General features: G+C 39.8%; 1 protein-coding gene across 4 annotated transcripts in view; it reads left to right on the top strand.

The window, feature by feature from the left end:
* LOC138039321 (coiled-coil domain-containing protein 93-like) overlaps positions 1-17,500 on the top strand; it is a 113,491-nt gene that overhangs the window by 923 nt on the left and 95,068 nt on the right. For all 4 annotated transcript variants that reach the window (XR_011130449.1, XM_068885507.1, XM_068885508.1 and 1 more), the window contains exons 2-16: positions 1,527-1,640; positions 2,662-2,756; positions 3,062-3,173; positions 4,736-4,834; positions 5,113-5,169; positions 6,743-6,840; positions 9,054-9,087; positions 9,277-9,378; positions 9,629-9,679; positions 9,764-9,850; positions 10,904-11,026; positions 11,702-11,764; positions 11,880-11,953; positions 13,143-13,224; positions 13,353-13,427. Coding sequence is in view for 3 of the 4 variants with exons in the window: in XM_068885507.1 (XP_068741608.1) it covers positions 1,527-1,640; positions 2,662-2,756; positions 3,062-3,173; positions 4,736-4,834; positions 5,113-5,169; positions 6,743-6,840; positions 9,054-9,087; positions 9,277-9,378; positions 9,629-9,679; positions 9,764-9,850; positions 10,904-11,026; positions 11,702-11,764; positions 11,880-11,953; positions 13,143-13,224; positions 13,353-13,427 (1,266 nt within the window). In the remaining variant the exon portion in view is untranslated. The remainder of the gene's footprint in view (positions 1-1,526; positions 1,641-2,661; positions 2,757-3,061; positions 3,174-4,735; positions 4,835-5,112; positions 5,170-6,742; positions 6,841-9,053; positions 9,088-9,276; positions 9,379-9,628; positions 9,680-9,763; positions 9,851-10,903; positions 11,027-11,701; positions 11,765-11,879; positions 11,954-13,142; positions 13,225-13,352; positions 13,428-17,500) is intronic.

Raw genomic sequence — 17,500 nt, 5'->3', positions numbered from 1 at the left:
TGCCAGACAATTTTACTCATCCATGGGGGGGGGGGGGGGGGGGGAAGGGGGGCTCAGTCATCAATGGGTGTATCCAGTTAACTCATACTGTAGAAGTGAAACTTGATAGATTTATTTGGACTAACACCAGATGATTTTACTTGTATGTGGGAGAGGGGGGCGGGGTCCCGAGGGCATGTACTAAAACCCGAAACACCGAAACGAAACCACCGGAACCACCGAAACAAAACCAACGGAACCACCGGAACAGCTTAACAATCTGAACAAAACACTTCGAAATGTAAATGTTTAAAAATGTCTTAACATTCTTACGTCATACACCTTATTCCCTCGTACTTTCTGTTTGTTGCCTTGGTCTTTGCACTGTTTGCGACGTCGTTTTCACGCGACTCGCTTCAGATTTTCTGCAAGCCTTCCGTCACTGGATGTGCCGTTGTTTGTGGCCGCTGTGTGGTCATGGGGAAACGCTTTACATTGCGTGACATAGTTTGAGTTGTTAAGAGGGAAAAATAAAAGAATCTTTTGATTTCATTCTTTTTACGTTTGGGAAACTGCAAAGATTGTGATAAAAGAACAACTGAAGCAGGAAAATCAGAGGAAACTATTCGAGAAATTATTATTCATGACAATCCGCCCAAAATTCAATAACGGTGGTGACATTCAGGCTGTCTCGATCGTTTTGTTCAATCCGGTGTCTCGATGGTTTCGGCGGTTCCGGTGGTTTCGGTGGTTTCGTTCCAATGGTTTCGTTTCGGTGTTTCGGGTTTTAGTACATGCCGGTCCCGAGAGGGTTCAGAAGTCAATGGGTTAAACCTCTTAGACACAGATGTAGTTTAGTCGGTTAGTGTGTGGCCTTCTGAGCCGGAGGTCGCCAGTTTGGTGCATGATCCCCGGTTTCATTTGATCAACATCTGTTTCCGACTTTCCTCTGATTTGTATACCTATAGCTTTGAATACGCGTAAAACAGAGCATTGACAGAGGAAGGGGGATAAAAGCTGTGCACCTAGGGCCACAATTTTATCAGTAACTCTACAGTCTCGGTTATAAATTTCTGGGACACTTGATGCCACATATCAGTTCACCCCTTCCCTCACTCACAATTAATACTGATAATTAATTTGCTTAGTCACTCCTTGGAAATGAAAATGATATTTATTTGGACTCCAAAAATATCATATCACGTACCTTGATTCCATTGAAAATGCACAAGAACTTCAAAGTCCAAAGAGGGAAATGTTCCTCGCACTTAAAAGCTGAACAATTTAAACATTGTCACTTACAGGCAGCTGAATAATTCAGGTTGCTTCAACAGCATTCGAACCCATGACCTCTGCGATGACAGTACAATGCTTTACCAACTGAGATATGAAGCCACGCAGTTGCGAAAAGGGTCACTTTTTTTTGGATACTTGTGTTCCCATGAAAGGACTCGATGAGATATAAACATTTCTTTCAACTTCAAAGTTTCTTAGGCTGTTTTTATTAAGATCTCTTCAGTGGCAAACTCACTTTGTTTTTTGCACAGATTGAAACCCGTGAAGATGAGGAGCAAAATGTCAAGATGGCTGAAACCATTGAACTCCTACTTGCGGCAGGATATTTCAGGGCAAGGATAAAGGGATTGTCACCATTCGATAAGGTGTGAAGGTGGTTGAGAGCAAACCTTCTTCCAGAGGAGTATAGTACTACTGCCTGCGAAGATCAATTCAGTGAAAGTCAAGTGCACTAACCACTAGCTATTTTGACTATGTTGTGCCTAACTACCGGTAACTTAAATTGAAAGGATCACAGCATACATGTAGCTGACGTGGTTGTTTTTATCCATTTAAATGCAATTTAAAGGAATTAACAACAAAGATCATTTTGCTCGTGGTCAGTGGTTGGTTTGTAGGCATATGCATGGTAGTTTTATACATCATACTTGTGGTATTTGTTCTACCAGCATGAACGTTAGGAGTTCTGTCCTCCAGCATGGTTCATGCGAGTTTATTTTGGTGTCCTCCCCCAAATCCCTTGCCCTTTTCAATTTTTTCCACTGTCTGATAGTTCAGGGCGATGGGGGCCTGTTTTTTAAAGTGCCCCTAGCTCCAATTTTTTTTTTCGCTGAAATGAATCTTTGCACCTGTTCGAAAAGCAATGCGGCAATTTTTTCCTTTTTTTAACAAATTCTGCCATTTTATAGGCTTCGAAAGTTACGAAAATCCAAGCATCGATCTTTTGTTCGCGACCTAGTCATAAAGGGCGTGGTTCTATTCCTGATGTGACGTCACAAACTGATTTACATTGCATTAACTCTTTGTAAACATGCATGCAAAGTAGATTGTGACGTCACGTCAGGAATAGACCCATTCCCCGGGTTCTGACTCGGTCCTGAACAAAAGATGCTTGGATTTTCGAAGGTCCTCGCTAACTAAGCTAAATTACAAACAAACCGAAAACACTAACTATGAATTACGAATTTAAAACAAATTACAAATTAAAAATACTTTTTGAACTCCGGAAATTGGAAGAAAATCATACTGAGCATGAAAGAAACAATTTCTAGCTTGTGTTGAGGAATTCTTGCAGGGCCATCTGTAATGCACAGATGGCGTGAAGGTTACAATGTAGTTTCTTAAGGAACTTTGTTTAAGACAATGATTTGTGTTTTTGTCTTCTAGGTTGTTGGTGGTATGACGTGGTGTATTTCAGTTTGTGACTTTGACATTGATGTTGACTTATTATTCCAAGAAAATTCCACCATCGGACAAAAGATGTGAGATTACAAAAGGACTTTGAGATATATGTGTACAATGTGTTTCAATACAGTAACTGTATCTCAATAATTTGGAATGGATGGCAGTTGTGAAGGCTGCTTTTGTTCATCCGATAAGTGTAGCTATCAAGATACATTTTTGCCACTGACCTCTGCGGTGCTTGTGGTAAAGTTTGAAAGTAACCACATGCAGTCTGATTCTCAACCAAATGAGTCAACTGGTCTGCTTGGAGTAACTTTCATATTTTGTACCCCAGTAATAAACTACATTTAGGAAGTACATGTAATTATTTTTTTTTTCTTAGAGCTTTGACAGAGAAGATCGTTGCAGTTCTTCCCCGCATGAAATGTCCTCATTGCTTGGAGCCGCATCAAATTCAAGGCTTGGATTTCATCAATATTTTCCCAGTGGTACAGGTAATTTTTGGCCTTTCTCGTTGCCTCCAACCAAATGTGATGTGGGTTTAATCCTTAATGACTTCCATGTTGCATAAGCTAGTATTGGGGAATTTCTCTTAGGTAGAAGAAAGTTAACATTAACACTAAAGTGCTAACATGAAGTGCTATAGAAGCAGATGACCAGCAGTACTGATCATCATCCTCGTCATCATCATTATCATCATCATCATCATTATTTCAGGGCCGAACAAATACCGTGAATGCTCTAATAATCCCCCACAGCCTCAAGTTCATAAAAGGGCCCCCCCTCCCTTCCCTCAAATTTTGTGCAAACAATGTCAGTCTCACACACTTTCCTAGCGGTCTAAAATATAATGCTAAGTAAAACGTGGAATTGTATTTGAACGATAGGTTACACATTGTTTTGGTTTTAAATGGCCAAAGACAAGCCTACTACATTATATGTTGTATACAAAAATTTATTAAAGCTGAGTGAGATTTTAGAAGACTGGTGTTGCCACTACTAATTCCAGCAGGTATGGTGTATTTTTATTGAGGAGTTCAGTTTTTAAAGGACCATAGTGTTTAATTTTCCCCGCTAGCAGAAGTTTCCTTTTCGGATAAGGACGATAAGCCGGAGGTCCTGTCTCACAAATAACTTCCAGGTTCATTAGTTCCCTGTGGGACGTTAGAGAACCCACACACTATTCGAGAAGAGTAGGGGATGAAATTCCCAGTGTTGTGGCTGTCCTCTGTGTGTATATGGGTGGGTGGGTAATTAGCAGGTCCACATCAGCTGAATAGCTGCCATAACTTCAACTGGCTCAAACAAATAAAACAACAAACAAACTTACCGGTAGCAACCAAATCCTCACGTGATACTTCATGTTGTGTATGCTCACGTAACAACAGCGGGATTACAATGTACTATAAAGGAATGCGCAGGACACAGCAGGCTCGAGTCACAGCCAGCAAACATGTCATGGGGCATGCGGTTTGAAGAATGTCGTCCAAGGTTCATGGACAGCGGTTGGAACAAAGTGAGTTGCAACCCATGGTAGGGGTCTCTTTTCCCACAGACCCTATGCAAAAATGGCTGCCTTTAAATTATTCTTTTGTTCATATTTAAAATAGCCCAACTAACCTCGTTCGGGACAACAAATTCTTTAGAATTCTTGTCTCGAAAACGAGGTTAGTTGGGCTATTTTGAATATGAACAAAAGAGTAATTTAAAGCAGCCATTTTTGCATAGGGTCTGTACTCTTCAGTCCAGCGAACACAAAAAGAAAAGAAACTTCTGCTAGCAGGGAATGTTTGTTTAGACATAAATGATGCTACAGTTGTAATCCTTTGGCTCTTAGGGGGTTCCTATTGATGAGCAAAATCACCTGACGTTAGACAGTGTAAAATCTCTAAGTGGCCGTCTTAGTAGGGCTTAACCCTTTCACCCCTAGACCGGCTTAAAACAGCCATACTTTACTCTATTTTACTCTGTCTAACGCCAGACGATTTTACTCTTCAATGGGGCAGCCCCAGGAGTCAATGGGTTAATGCTATTTCAAACCTTTTATTTTTCCTAGTGGCTGGTCAAGAAAGCAATTGAAAGAAAAGAAGAAATGGGCGACTACATTCGAGAGTTTTCTGTGTCTCAGTTTAACAAGCACCACTCAACACCTGAGGTATTTGATGAGCTGTTTGTGTTGTCTACTTTTTTCTGTATGCTGTTTTCTTTTTTCAATGTTTACAAGGTGAATTGAACTTTTTCTTTGTCACACACTTCATTGCGATAAATAATAATATTATATCTTCTTATTTCAACCTTTTTCTTGCATTTCAACATGAAAAGTAAGCATGCAGTTAAATTAAAGGTGGAGTTCTCATTTGCTCAACAGCTTGCTGTCAACACGACACATGAAAATTTTTCCAGTTTTATTGTCTTCATAAATATTCTCTTTAGGATAAGGAATTTTTAACAAGGAAGCCAAAGTGTGTAAGTGGAATGGAAATTCTAAAGGTAGGTATATATGCATATAATTATGTAGACTTTATTACTAGTCGTTCTCAATGAGAAGGGAAATGCTAAAGTAGGAGGAGACCTGATCAATGCAGGCAGCCCCAAAGAAGGGAGATTTTGTAAGACCAAACGCCTTGTAGTAGTCGATGGTGATGGTAGCCATTGACATAACATGCAACTGCCCTCGTTCCCAACTAGACCGACAATGCCAAGAACCTGTTTCGAAATGTTTCTCAAACCAGAGAACAACACAGTTTGAAAGCTCTGACAACTTTCAATAATATATCTAAGTCGAGTCATGATGATACTTACCATGAAAACAACAGGAAAATCCAGAGGAAAATCCGCCACGACACAAATCTGCCACAACTCAAAGAAACAAATATTATGGTTTTTCAGCTGCCATGTGATTAGCGGAGCATTCGTTCGGTGGCGCTCTGTGTCCGACGGCAATCCGAAGACTGTAATTCGACGGCCTGAAGAAATGCAAGTGTACCTCAGAACCCAAACCGCAAGGCATAGCATTTATAATCTGGCGAACTCAGGCATGCAATCTCAAGATTCATTGCACGATAGCCCCAGGATGCATTACAAGATTAGTGTTGCTCTCACTCACTGTGCTCGCTCGAGCAATTATATTTTAATTGTAGGAGTTTTGAAATGACTGTTTTGTTAGTTTCCTATTCATGCAATTATTAATAATTTATTATGAAAACCCGCTCTCTTTCCAATCATCACAGACTTGTTTTGGCCTATCTTATCTAGTACATCATAATGAAGACTGAGGCATGTGGTTGTCAGGTAGTTTAAAGCAAACTGAAAAATGTCCGTAGGCTGTGGCCACGAAGTTTGTATATGTGGGCGGAGTTTCAGTCCATCTTAATCTTACTGGGAGCATTTATCTCCAGGTGCTTTGGTTTTCATCCACCATCAAAACATAATTTTTAACATTAATTACTTTTTTAACATTAATCTTAACCAGCTCAGAGCTACTGGTAATTACATATGCATGGCTGTGATTCTGTGGTTTGAGATCAGGCAAACAAATGACTTCTAACTTAAGCATTATAACCACTATTTTTTTGCCAACAAATTGACTACAGTATTGCATTTGAAAGAAAGGAATAATTATTGAAAAACGTTATTTGAAACTTATGTCAACGTGTCCTGAAATGAAATTAAAGAGTAAACGAGACTGGACCACCAGTTTAACAAGCAAACTCACTCACCACGACAATGTGCCCGATCTTAGGTACATATACATGTACTAAGAAACACTTTGACACATGGCCGAGCCAAATAAAAAACTTTTGAGGTAATGCATTGTTTAGGTGATTTAATTCTTAAACATGGGTAACTATTCTGGAGAGTCAAGAGTCAGATGTTGTGCTTCGCCATGTTGCCCAACTTGTTTTCCGTGTGTTGACCAACAAGTTGGTTGTGTGTTGGTCATTGTTGGTGACACATTGGCAAACACATCAGCCAATGAATTGGATGATGCGTTTATAGGATCAGATTTCTTACCATTACCTATTATCATTTACACATGTTCATAACTCACCTTTTGTCCCAGGAAACCTACAAACCACGTCGAAGGTACCGCAAACCAGAATCTATCTCTAAAAGTGACGAAGAAACAAGAGTTCGAACAACACTACTGGAGTATGGTTGGTAAGGGCACAAGCAATTATTAGCAAAAAATCTCTTTCATCAATGTGGGATTGAGACATCCTAAATGTTTGGGTTAAAGGGACATTGTCATGCTATTCTAGTCAAACTTCAAAACACTGAAAGAGTCATACTTGCATCAGTAAAAAACAAAAAATAATGCTGTAGTTTTGTTGCCAATGACCACTGAAGTGCACTGAAGCTATTCTTTGTTGATTCCAGCCAAGGATTGAGAGGAAGGAAATGGATTGAAACTTGAAAAAACTGGCCATGGCTTTCAAGTTTTATCTTCAGAAAGACACTAAAAATGAAACACAAATAGCGCTTTGTGCTATAAATATATTTCATATCTTGTCAGGATAGTTGTATGTGTGACCTTAAGGACGTTTGCGCCAAAATCTTTCTATGGTGAGATTTCTTCATTTCTCGCCTAGAGTTAGGTCATGAAGTACTTACTCCAAAAATGAAAAAACAAATTGGGGGTCACCGACTTTCGGAGAAAATGGCAGTGGAAAAATGCCTTAATTTCAAGAAATGGGTCATAATAGCGGGATGTAGCCTCATCTGCTCACCCATCGAAAATCATAAAAATAAACTGTTAGAGTGCATAGGTTTTTAGGAGTGGGATTGTTGGATAATTTCATGCCGCTAGGGATGTGGTATACAGTAGAGTTCATGCTTGACGAGCGTTTTCGTAAGCTCTATCTGTTGCAACCACTACCGAAATTCGATGGCACGAGGAAAGAAAATGTTAAAAAAGGTACAAAAATTTGGTTTTATCAACGGAATTGGCCACCGTACAGAGCTTTTCCAGGGCAACCCGGACTCCGGAATCCGGAATCCGGAATCACAGGTCATTGTTTTACCAATACAGAGAGTAAAAACTATCCTAAACACTCATAAAAGCTAACCTTAGGCCTAATTAGGCCTAAGCAAACGTTTTTGATTTGGAAATAAATATGCCATTCTTTTGCTGGCCTGGAATTTTTCCCCGGCGTTTTTGCTGCCTGTGTTATTTTAACTAATTCTTGAAAAATATTTGTGAAAGTCATGTAGACTAGTGCACAACAGATTGATAAAACAACCCAAATATCAGTCGTGCAGTAGTCTACTTGACTTTCAAAAATATTTTTTAATCAATTTTGACTGATCACTATCTTCTCTGATCCAGCACTGTGCAAGACTTATCGTCTACGGTTTTTTTGCAACTTTGCTAATCCTCGAAGTAATGCGTGACATATTACAGTGGTGTTACCTGCGCAGTAACGTTGTGCACAAACAATTAGCGCACACGACCCTAATTACTAATTTAATTAGATTTTTGCCTATTTTTGACCTAAAAACAGCAAATTAAGCATGATAGTGCCCCTTTAATGCCTACCAGCTCTTCAAAGGGGCTGTGTCATGGCTCTGCAGTTTATTTTGTGTAGTTTAACCATTTTGTGTAGTTGCTATGTGTGTAACGTAACGTTAACCCAGAAACTACTTTTAAACAACTCAAATCAAAGCCTGTCTGTCAAGCATACAGAACTTGAGTTACAAACAACGGAGATAAACTTTGAAAAACTTTTAGGCTGAACAGTAAATTTTCAAAAATCCCAATCAAAATCTATTATAATCTTCTCCAATTTTGCCCATCCGTGCCTCCTTTTGTACTTGCTGTTTTATTCAAACCTTGGTTAAATGTTTTAAGTAGTTATTTTTATGTTTCGCTTGATTCGGTTGCCAACTCCCAATCAAGGGACTGGTTATGAAACCTTAAAACCTTCAAACGCGAGAACAATGTTGTTGCAATCAATGTTGAATTGAACTTTACAGTGCACATAATTATTTCTGGTGGACAAACAAGAGGAGCCAACGAGAGATCTTTTGGTTTTGCCAACCAATGTGGCAGCAATGATGTTACATGAAAACCACCCATACAATATGACAATGATTATTCATTTTACTATGATGCGCGGAGTGGTCATCCATTTTCCTGAGAAGAATGGGTCATGACAGAAATGCTCTTTTCACCTTGATTGAATGTCACTGATGTTTAACTCTGTGTGATGAAGAAACAATAATGATTATTGTTTTAAGTTTTTTGTTTAAAATCATCTGTAGCTACACAATCACATTCACTAACCTCCAAAGTAGGAGCCCATTCTTTCTCTTAAATTCCATTGTTTTTTTGAGTTTATTGGTGCTAAATTTGTATTGTTAAAATTCCACAGGCAGTATGGATTTAGCAAAGAGCAGAGAGACAAAGTAAGTCAATAAGAGACAATCATGATTTTCTTAACGAACGATATTCACAGGCGAAAAAAATGGCCGGGTTTGAAAGGGATATGATTAGGCTGATGACCTTGTGATTGTGCTGCAAATGGCTCCAGTAGAGATATTTGATGATCAGTGACAAGAATGTGAATGTCATTGTTTTACTTCCTTTTGTACTAGGAAAAGGAGCAAGCTGAGAAGAAAAAGGCTGCTGGGGCCGCCATCCCTGGAAGAATGAGGTCAGAATCGGCCAGTGAAGAAGATGAATATGTGGTGGAGCAGGTATTGTAATCAAGTGAAATACTGACAGGTTTGCATATGGTTCCTACTAGTTTAAATCCGTCTCTGGTGGATACTCTAGCTCTACCACTGAACAGAGATACTGGGGAACTACTGTACATGCATATGGTCTTCTGAATGGTTTTTGGTTTACACTAAGGTGACATGTTTTGCACACCGCGAAAAAATAGTAACATTTAGTGTTTTATCTTGATTTGAAAAAAATCCAATTGCTTGAAATTATTTGTTCCAGAAACGTCTAAAATCATTGCTGAAGGGAATGTCTGTTATGGAAGGAAAAGAGGTAAGGCAGTGAGGGGGTTCATTTGCGTAGATAACGTTCATTTTCTGTGGACAATAATCAAATGATTACCGGTATTATTTTCAGGGTGCACTATCATCCAGTACAGTTGGATCAATCGTTGGACTTCAATCAGAGGAAATCTCACAGATTGCGTCTGAGTATGCTGAACGGGTATGTATGGAACATGGTGGTAATTTTGCTCGAAGTACTGACAGATTTTCTAGGGGTATTCTGATGAACATAGGTTGCCTAAATAATATGCTGGGTAGAAATGTTAACTTTCTCTGGAATTGCCACATTCGAAAACAACGTTTTTACTTTCGAAAGTGTTGCGCTTTATTGTTGGTATGTTTTCTTCAAAAGTTGACCTTTTACAAGCACTTTACACAAAAGGATTACGTTTTTTTGCAAATGTTGGCCGTGAAGCACTTATATTTGAACAGACTTAACTGATTAGAGTGTCAGGTGAAGTGCTAGGTTTCTGTCCCATGTGGGCCATGTGAGCGTTAGCCCTACTAATGGAAATGGGCCCACACAAGGACAGAGAAAAACTCTGACCAGGGTGGGAATTGAACCCACGACCTTCAGGTTAGATCACCGCTGCTCTACCGACTGAGCTACAAGGTCAGACGGGAGCAGGCCGTGGGAACTGACGATCTTAAAGTCACGGCAATGAACACGTGCTTGTACAAGGAAGGATTACGTTTTTTTGCAAACGTTGACCGTGAAGCATTTATATTTGAACAGACTTAAACTGATTAGAGTGTAATGTGAAGTGCTAGTATACTACCCCGTATGAACCATGTGAGCATTAGCCCTACTAATGGAAATGAGCCCATGCAAGGACAGAGAAAACTCTGACCAGGGTGGGAATTGAACCCACGACCTTCGGGTTAGATCACCGCTGCTCTACTGCTCTATGGGAGCAGGCCGTGGGAACTGAAGATATTAAGGTCACGGCAATGAACTGCTGGTCACCAGCTCCCAACGTCAGTGGCTTCATAGCTCAGTTGGTTAGAGCGTCGCACCGGTATCGCGAGGTCACGGGTTCAAACCCTGTTGAAATCCTGAATTTTCAGACTTCTTTACGCAATTGCAAAAATTGCGTTCTTAACTGCGAGGATCATAGCTTCACTTGACACTATAATCAGTTAAGTCTGTTGAAACATAAGTGCTACACGGCCATCGTTTGCAAAAACGTAACTCTTCCTTGTATTTTAACAGCAAGCCGAGTTACAGGAGAATTTGGAGGCTCGAGGGGAAAGGACTGGAGGAGAGCAGACACACAAGAGAATGGTGGCTTCTCTGGAAAAACAAATTTCTGTGCAGGAGAAGAAGTTAGAACAAGTACGTTGACTGCACTGTGTTTAACTCTGTGGTCTCCTTGGTAAGTTCTTCGTCAGATGATGATGAGGACTAACCCCTTCCCCAATGTATTTTACTCATACATTATTGATTCATTCATACAGGATGCATGTACGTGTCGTTAGAATGGTTCGTGATAATTGAACTCTTCTCATGCAAAGCAAACTGTTTTATATTATTTTCTTTACTTGAGAAAATTGTCGTCGACAACATCTTGCCGACCAGCTTGTCAACTTCAAAGCTGGGCCAAAGGTCCAAAGTCGACTTGTGCACCAGGCGTAAAAAAATATCAACTTTTCAACGGCTAAAGTATCCTTGTTTTTTCGCTTTCTTTGCAGAGAGGAGTAGAAAGATTTCTCAGGAACGATTCTGGTTCAAAGTGACGTGTTGTGTGGGTTTCTTGTTGTGCTTAGATCGAGGACACGCTCTCATTTGAAAGCCATTTTCATAGCCCCACAAAAAGCTAAACAAGTGAAATAACGACTAAAAAAAATAAAGTTTCAACAATACCAAATAATAGCAGCATTCGCAACATAGTTAAGGCATTATGTTTCAATTTTTTTCGTTTGTTGAAAATGTGATCGCATGAGTCGCCTTGCAGTTGACAAGATTATCTCGTGCTCCTGCGTTGCCCTCAACTCTATGTTGTTCTTGTAGGTACAGGAAAAAGACGACAAACTAAAGGAGACTTTATCCAACGCCGAGGAAGAACTATCTCAGGTATTAAAAGTTAAATTCTGCTAAGTTTAATTGTAAGGAAATGACTTCAGACCGGGAAATACTCGTCCAGTTCTTTCTTGGGTTTTTCAGCTTGTTTACTGGTTTTTGTTTGCAGGTTGTTTCTCGCGGAGAAAGAATCTGTGAAGAGATGGACAAATTCAATGATATTGACAATGGCGAAAATGCAAGGTTGGTGAAAAGGAACCCAGTGGTTTCGCCCCGTTGCGAGTTGACCTTAGAGTTTTAACCTAAAACGTTAATCGATCGTGGGGCAAACTCGATCCACTTTGGAAGCGATCATTGACCTTAGATATCTACAATCTTTTTAGAAATTAAAATGTTTATCCATCGTGGGGCGAACTCACTCCACTTTGGAGGCCAACTTGTTTACTATATTTGGGGCGAACCACCCTAATTCTGTGAACGTACAACCATTCATGTGTATCTAAGACCCCGTTTACAAATTTTTGCACGGTTCCACCCTGCACTCACACGGAACCGGTGAAACTGGACGAATTTTCGAACGGCTAAGTATGCAAGTTTGGGACCTAAAAAAAGCAGGTCAACTTTTTTACCGACACTGTTCCAATATTCGTGCGGACTCATGAAATCACCCGAACCGTGCAAGGTTTTGCACAGTTAGCGCGGTTAAGGCCTGGAATCTACTTATGTTTTTTGGTTGCTAAGCAAGAATGTTGTAAGGTCGCAATTTTAAGTTACATTTTGCTCTTTTTAAAATCAAATTTGACATAAAAGAAAGTAACAAAAGCACGATACAGATATAAGGAGACGAGCGATAGCTGTCGGGTATCGCTATTTTAGCCGGATTAGCTGCGTTTCTGCAGTACACGTTGCTGCAAATGCCCATTGTCTCCGATCTTCATCGGTCGATGCAACGTACACATTTGAATTTCTTGGTGAGCATGTACAGCTTAGCTTAACTCAGGGACCAGGGGCCCGTTTGTTGAAGGACCCGAAAAGTCATTTGTGCAACTGCCATCTGCTTGTTTTGGTAAGCTGATCTTTTAAGATGTTTTCAAGATAACAAGGAGCAGAATAATTGTGAAGTATGACGACTTAAACCTTCTCGTTTCTTGAGATACAGAGCGAATTTTGACACCCGAAAAAGGCCCCAAAGGTTTCGGTAGTCTCGAGAAACGGACTCCAGAAAGGCATGTTTGATTTGCCGCGTACTGCACTTTGCTACAACGTGATTGGGTAAGAGCATTAGCTTAACCAATCACAGCAGAGATGTAAACAAATGCCGCGACTGGTCTCAAAATTTGCACGGATTCATTTTAAACACCATTGAAATCTGTAACAGAATTTGCAATGTTCCATGTAAACAGGCGGTTTTTTCTCTTCTTTTCCTTTTAAGCGTTCTACAAAAGCTTCGTTCCATCGTGGCGATGAATGAGAATCTTAAAAAGCAAGAGCAAGAGTTCAGAGCTCATTGCAAGGTATTTCAAAAAAGCGTTAACTTCGCCTAACCCTTACACAGACAGCCCATGCTCTTGTTAAGAATATGCATAGAATCTGGGCTGCCTGTGTTGATTCCAAAACCACATTTTCATCTATTTGCTTTCAGGAAGAAATGGCCCGTTTGCAAGAGAACATAGAGAAGCTTAAGTCTCAAGGATCGGAAGACGATAACGAAGAGAAGGTAATGATATCGATGACTCACTCACGTGGGTCAGTTGGTCAAGCATCGGACTGCCGTGCGTGGAGGTCACGTGTTCGAACCCCGACCGGATCAACACTCAGGATCTTAAAATAACGAGAAGAAAGCGCTGCCTTTGTAATTTCATCTACAAATGGTTAGACTTTCAAGTCGTCTCGGGTATGGTCTATATAAACCGGAGGCCCCGTCTCACAAATATCCTCCATTTTCATAAGTTCCCCGTGGGACGTTAAAGCGCCAATCACCTCAAATCACATTTCCACTTTATTTATTTTCCGTAATCATCCCAATTACATCGTGTTGCTTTTGGAACCTTTTGACTGAAATTTCACTTTATTGGCTTTGAAAGACGGGAAGAGTGGTCATACTTTGATCCACAACCGAGCAATGAAGGGGAATGGGTTCGATACTGGGTTGACGTCACAAATTAATTTGCGTCGCTGATCTCAATGCAAAGAAGGTTGTGACGTTAACCCTTTGTGGAATTCACCTTAAATGCTTGGTTATTGATCAAAGTATGACCACTTTTCCCGTCTTTCAAAGCCAATAAAGAGGTCAAATTTCATTTTAAAGGTTTTAAAAATACCACGATGTCTTTGGGATGATTTCAGAGAGGAAAAAAAAAGGGTAAAAGTGTACTCAGGTGATAGGCACTGGCTTTGAAAAGCCCGCACACTATGCGAGAAAAGTGGGGGGAATTCCCGGTGTTGTGGCTGTCCTTTGTGAGTGTATGGGTGGGTGGGTATAGCAGGTCCACATCAGCTGAATAGTTTCCAAAACTTAAAACTGCTCCAACAGATAAATAACTAACAAACTCTTCTAAAGGATGGCACGGCCTAAAAGTCGCTAATATTACGGGAATTTGGCCGACTCTGAACAGTTGTAAAATTAGACCCATTTTGGAATTGAAAACCTCAACTCAGACCTTTCGCAATCCAAACTTACTTACGCCACGAAATTGCCGTGAAATTTGCAGCGATATGAAGAGATTTTATAGCCAATTTTTGGACGCGGTTTTGCCTTTCGCAATGATCTAATCAACCGATGGGTAAATGAAACAAATAAGATGATTAAAAGTGGTGTTGGCTGGTTTTGGAATCAGTGGATTCTTGGCGGAGTTAGTTCCATTTGTGAGCTGCGGTTTCGAGCGTTAGCCGTTCGTCACGCTCGAAACGCCGTCTTACAGATCTTTCTTAACCTGCGTTTGCCCTTTACTAATAATTGGGCTTGAGGGAGATGAGGTCAAACGTTGTGCGACTCGCTAATTAGCCACTTTGAGGTCGCGTGGGAAACAGGCTCGAGAGTCTTATTGAATTGCATTCTGTTTTGGGGACGAGCCACTGTTTATGCAGTCGTTTACTCTGCAAAGCAGAAAGACTTTCGTATTTTCTTGTACGATAACAATTAAGACGAGATTTTCTTGAACATCGAGCAATACAGCGCGCCAGCGGCCAAAAATCCCATAAGAGCTTGCGCGCATCTTACTTACAGATCAGGACTTGTACCGTCGGCCATATTGTGTCGCGGTGGAAGAGCACATAGAAGTTGTGTTGAGTGCAAGCGATTAGCCAACCATTTTACACAGGTATTTCATTCAGTCACTTTGAAAAGATCTGTAAAGCTTTGAAAAACGTTTTGAAGCGGTGAATTTATCGTATTTAGTTCAACCTTCTTGCAAGGTTATAACCAGTACACAAATTGTTCGAAAAGATCTTTCTGCCGTAAGATTTCGAGTTCTCCGACTCTGCTAATAAGAGATCCAGTCTAGAATTAGTGTGTCAAGACTTGCTTTTGGACTATGTTGAGACTGCAAACCTAGGATGAATTCTTATTATACTTCTATTAAAATAGTGTGAACACTTCTTTTGTCATTGCCTTGTCTCTGACCGGTGATCTGATATTCGAGTTTGAGGTAGTCAAGTTGATGTGGAAGCAGCTTGTCACTTGCGTTACGGTTCAGTGAGGTTTCCTACAGATCGTTTTCGGACTGCTGTTGTCGTTACAGCTCGGTGTACTCTATCGCTAGACCTTGCAAAAGGTAATTTTGTCCTTTTTTTTTTTTGGAAAGGTATTGAGTATTCGTGGATAGGTTCCTTTAGAGTTGATTTTCAGCTTATCTCCCGCACACTTCTTCCGTAAAAAGATTCGTGAGACCCCCAGTGTTTAAGTGTTTCCTTTTCAGTTACTCCTTTAAAATTACACATCAACATTGTGTTCAGCTTAGCTTCCATTGTCAACTTTCAATTTCGATTGTTGAGTTGAATTTATCATAAAATTTGCCACAAATGCATTGCATTTTTCAATTCACTAGAGTTAAGTCTAGCTTATATCAAAGTTAAAAAAAAAGAGTTATTGAAGGTTTGATCTTTGTGAAGAATTAAAAAAAAAAAAAAAAAAGAAAATAGTCACAGCTGAGCCTCAGAGATTGTAAACAATGTCTTCATCAGTACTTACTTATAGTATATGTAAAAAACCTACAAGGAAGAATCTCGTCCCATAAATGATGTTAAAGGAAAAATGTCAAGCCTGTAGGAATGCCACTATCCGCCTCTGATGTTCAGCGTCCAAATGCACAACTCCCCTGTACAAGCTAAAACATTTAAAGTCACTACCAAAGTCCACTTATGTCCAGGTTTGACCCTAATTAGATACACGCCCAATTTTGACATCCAACGCAAAGTGTCCCTTTAAGTCTAAGCATTTGCTACCTATTTTCAACAATAAGGTAAGGGTAAAGGTCAGCATTATTTTTAGCTTTGGGTAAATGCAGCAGCTAATCTTCACTTAAAGAGTAGCATTTGGGGGACACTTTGTGACATAAATTGTCTGTATTCTGAGACACAAGTGATGTTGAAGTTGGCGAGAAGAGCAAGGGGACACTTCGTGACGCTTATTGAAATCCGCGTGCATCTAATTAGGGTAAAACCTGGACATATCTCCCAAAGTCAGTAGGTGATTTGTTCCCTGAAGCTAAGAAAACTTTTTGGAAATAAAGTTTGGCTGTGTGGCCCTCATAAGCAGTTTAAGGTGCTGTGGTGCATATTATGTAAGGTTGCACAGGCTGTCACCCAGTGTAAACAAAAGTGTTCCACAGCCCCTGTCTGCAAACAATTCTATTCAAAATCAAGTTGGTTGTGCCCCAGTGTCATATGAACTGACGTCAAAGCGAACTCAGCGGAGGATTTGAAACAAACTTTAAAACTGCGCAAGGTAAAAAGTGGCTGAACTTAAAACAGAAGTTGAAAACATGGGTGCCTCAAATGAACAGATCTGCCAGGAAATTCTTGAAGGCCAATTTGATGGGGTAAACTTTCCTTCTTTTAACTCACATGGTAAAATTCTACCATACATATTCTACCTTACTAGTTGGTTTTTCAGTTTATTTGGATTGGTAATGAAAAGATGAACACAATTCAAGGATCTCCCAAGCCCGCGAAACTGAAAACATGGCATACTGTCATGCTTGTATAACAGGGTAAAAGTTACTACTGGTAACCCTGCAAAATACAGTAAAGACCCACACATAAGAACCTAGAATTTTCGAGGTCAGGCTGAGCAGGTTCTAATATTTTAGGCTATTTTTTCATAATTCAGACTGATTACATGTAGTTTCTTAATAGGTTCTTATTTCTCAGAGGAACAACAATAAATTTCTATATTTTATTCATAAGATATATAGACAGTATTGCACTGTAGCTTTATGGAAAACATAATTATTTCTAGAGAAAATCCAATAAAATGACAATCAAAGAAAACATATACACAATAGACCTAATCGGCTAACTCAATGTTGTACCCAATTCAAATCTCCCGAGATTCAGATTCTTTGTGTATTGTATTTGCATTATAATGTACCATTCATATTTAAATGATATGGAAATACCTGAAACAAAACGTTTTTTTCCCAAAGGGTTTGAATTGGGTACAACATTGAGTTAGCCAATTAGGTCTATAACAGGAGTTTTCTCTAGGGTGATTTTTTTGTAAAAGTACCTCTTTTTCTTTGCCAGGCTCTACAGGTTCTTATATTTTTGGGTATTTTTAAAATGCCAAAT

Source organism: Montipora capricornis, chromosome 1 (genome assembly GCF_036669925.1).
Source record: "Montipora capricornis isolate CH-2021 chromosome 1, ASM3666992v2, whole genome shotgun sequence".
Taxonomy (NCBI): Eukaryota; Metazoa; Cnidaria; class Anthozoa; order Scleractinia; family Acroporidae; genus Montipora; species Montipora capricornis.
The sequence above is the reverse complement of the archived record's forward strand: the minus strand, read 5'-3'. Positions and strand labels throughout refer to the sequence as shown.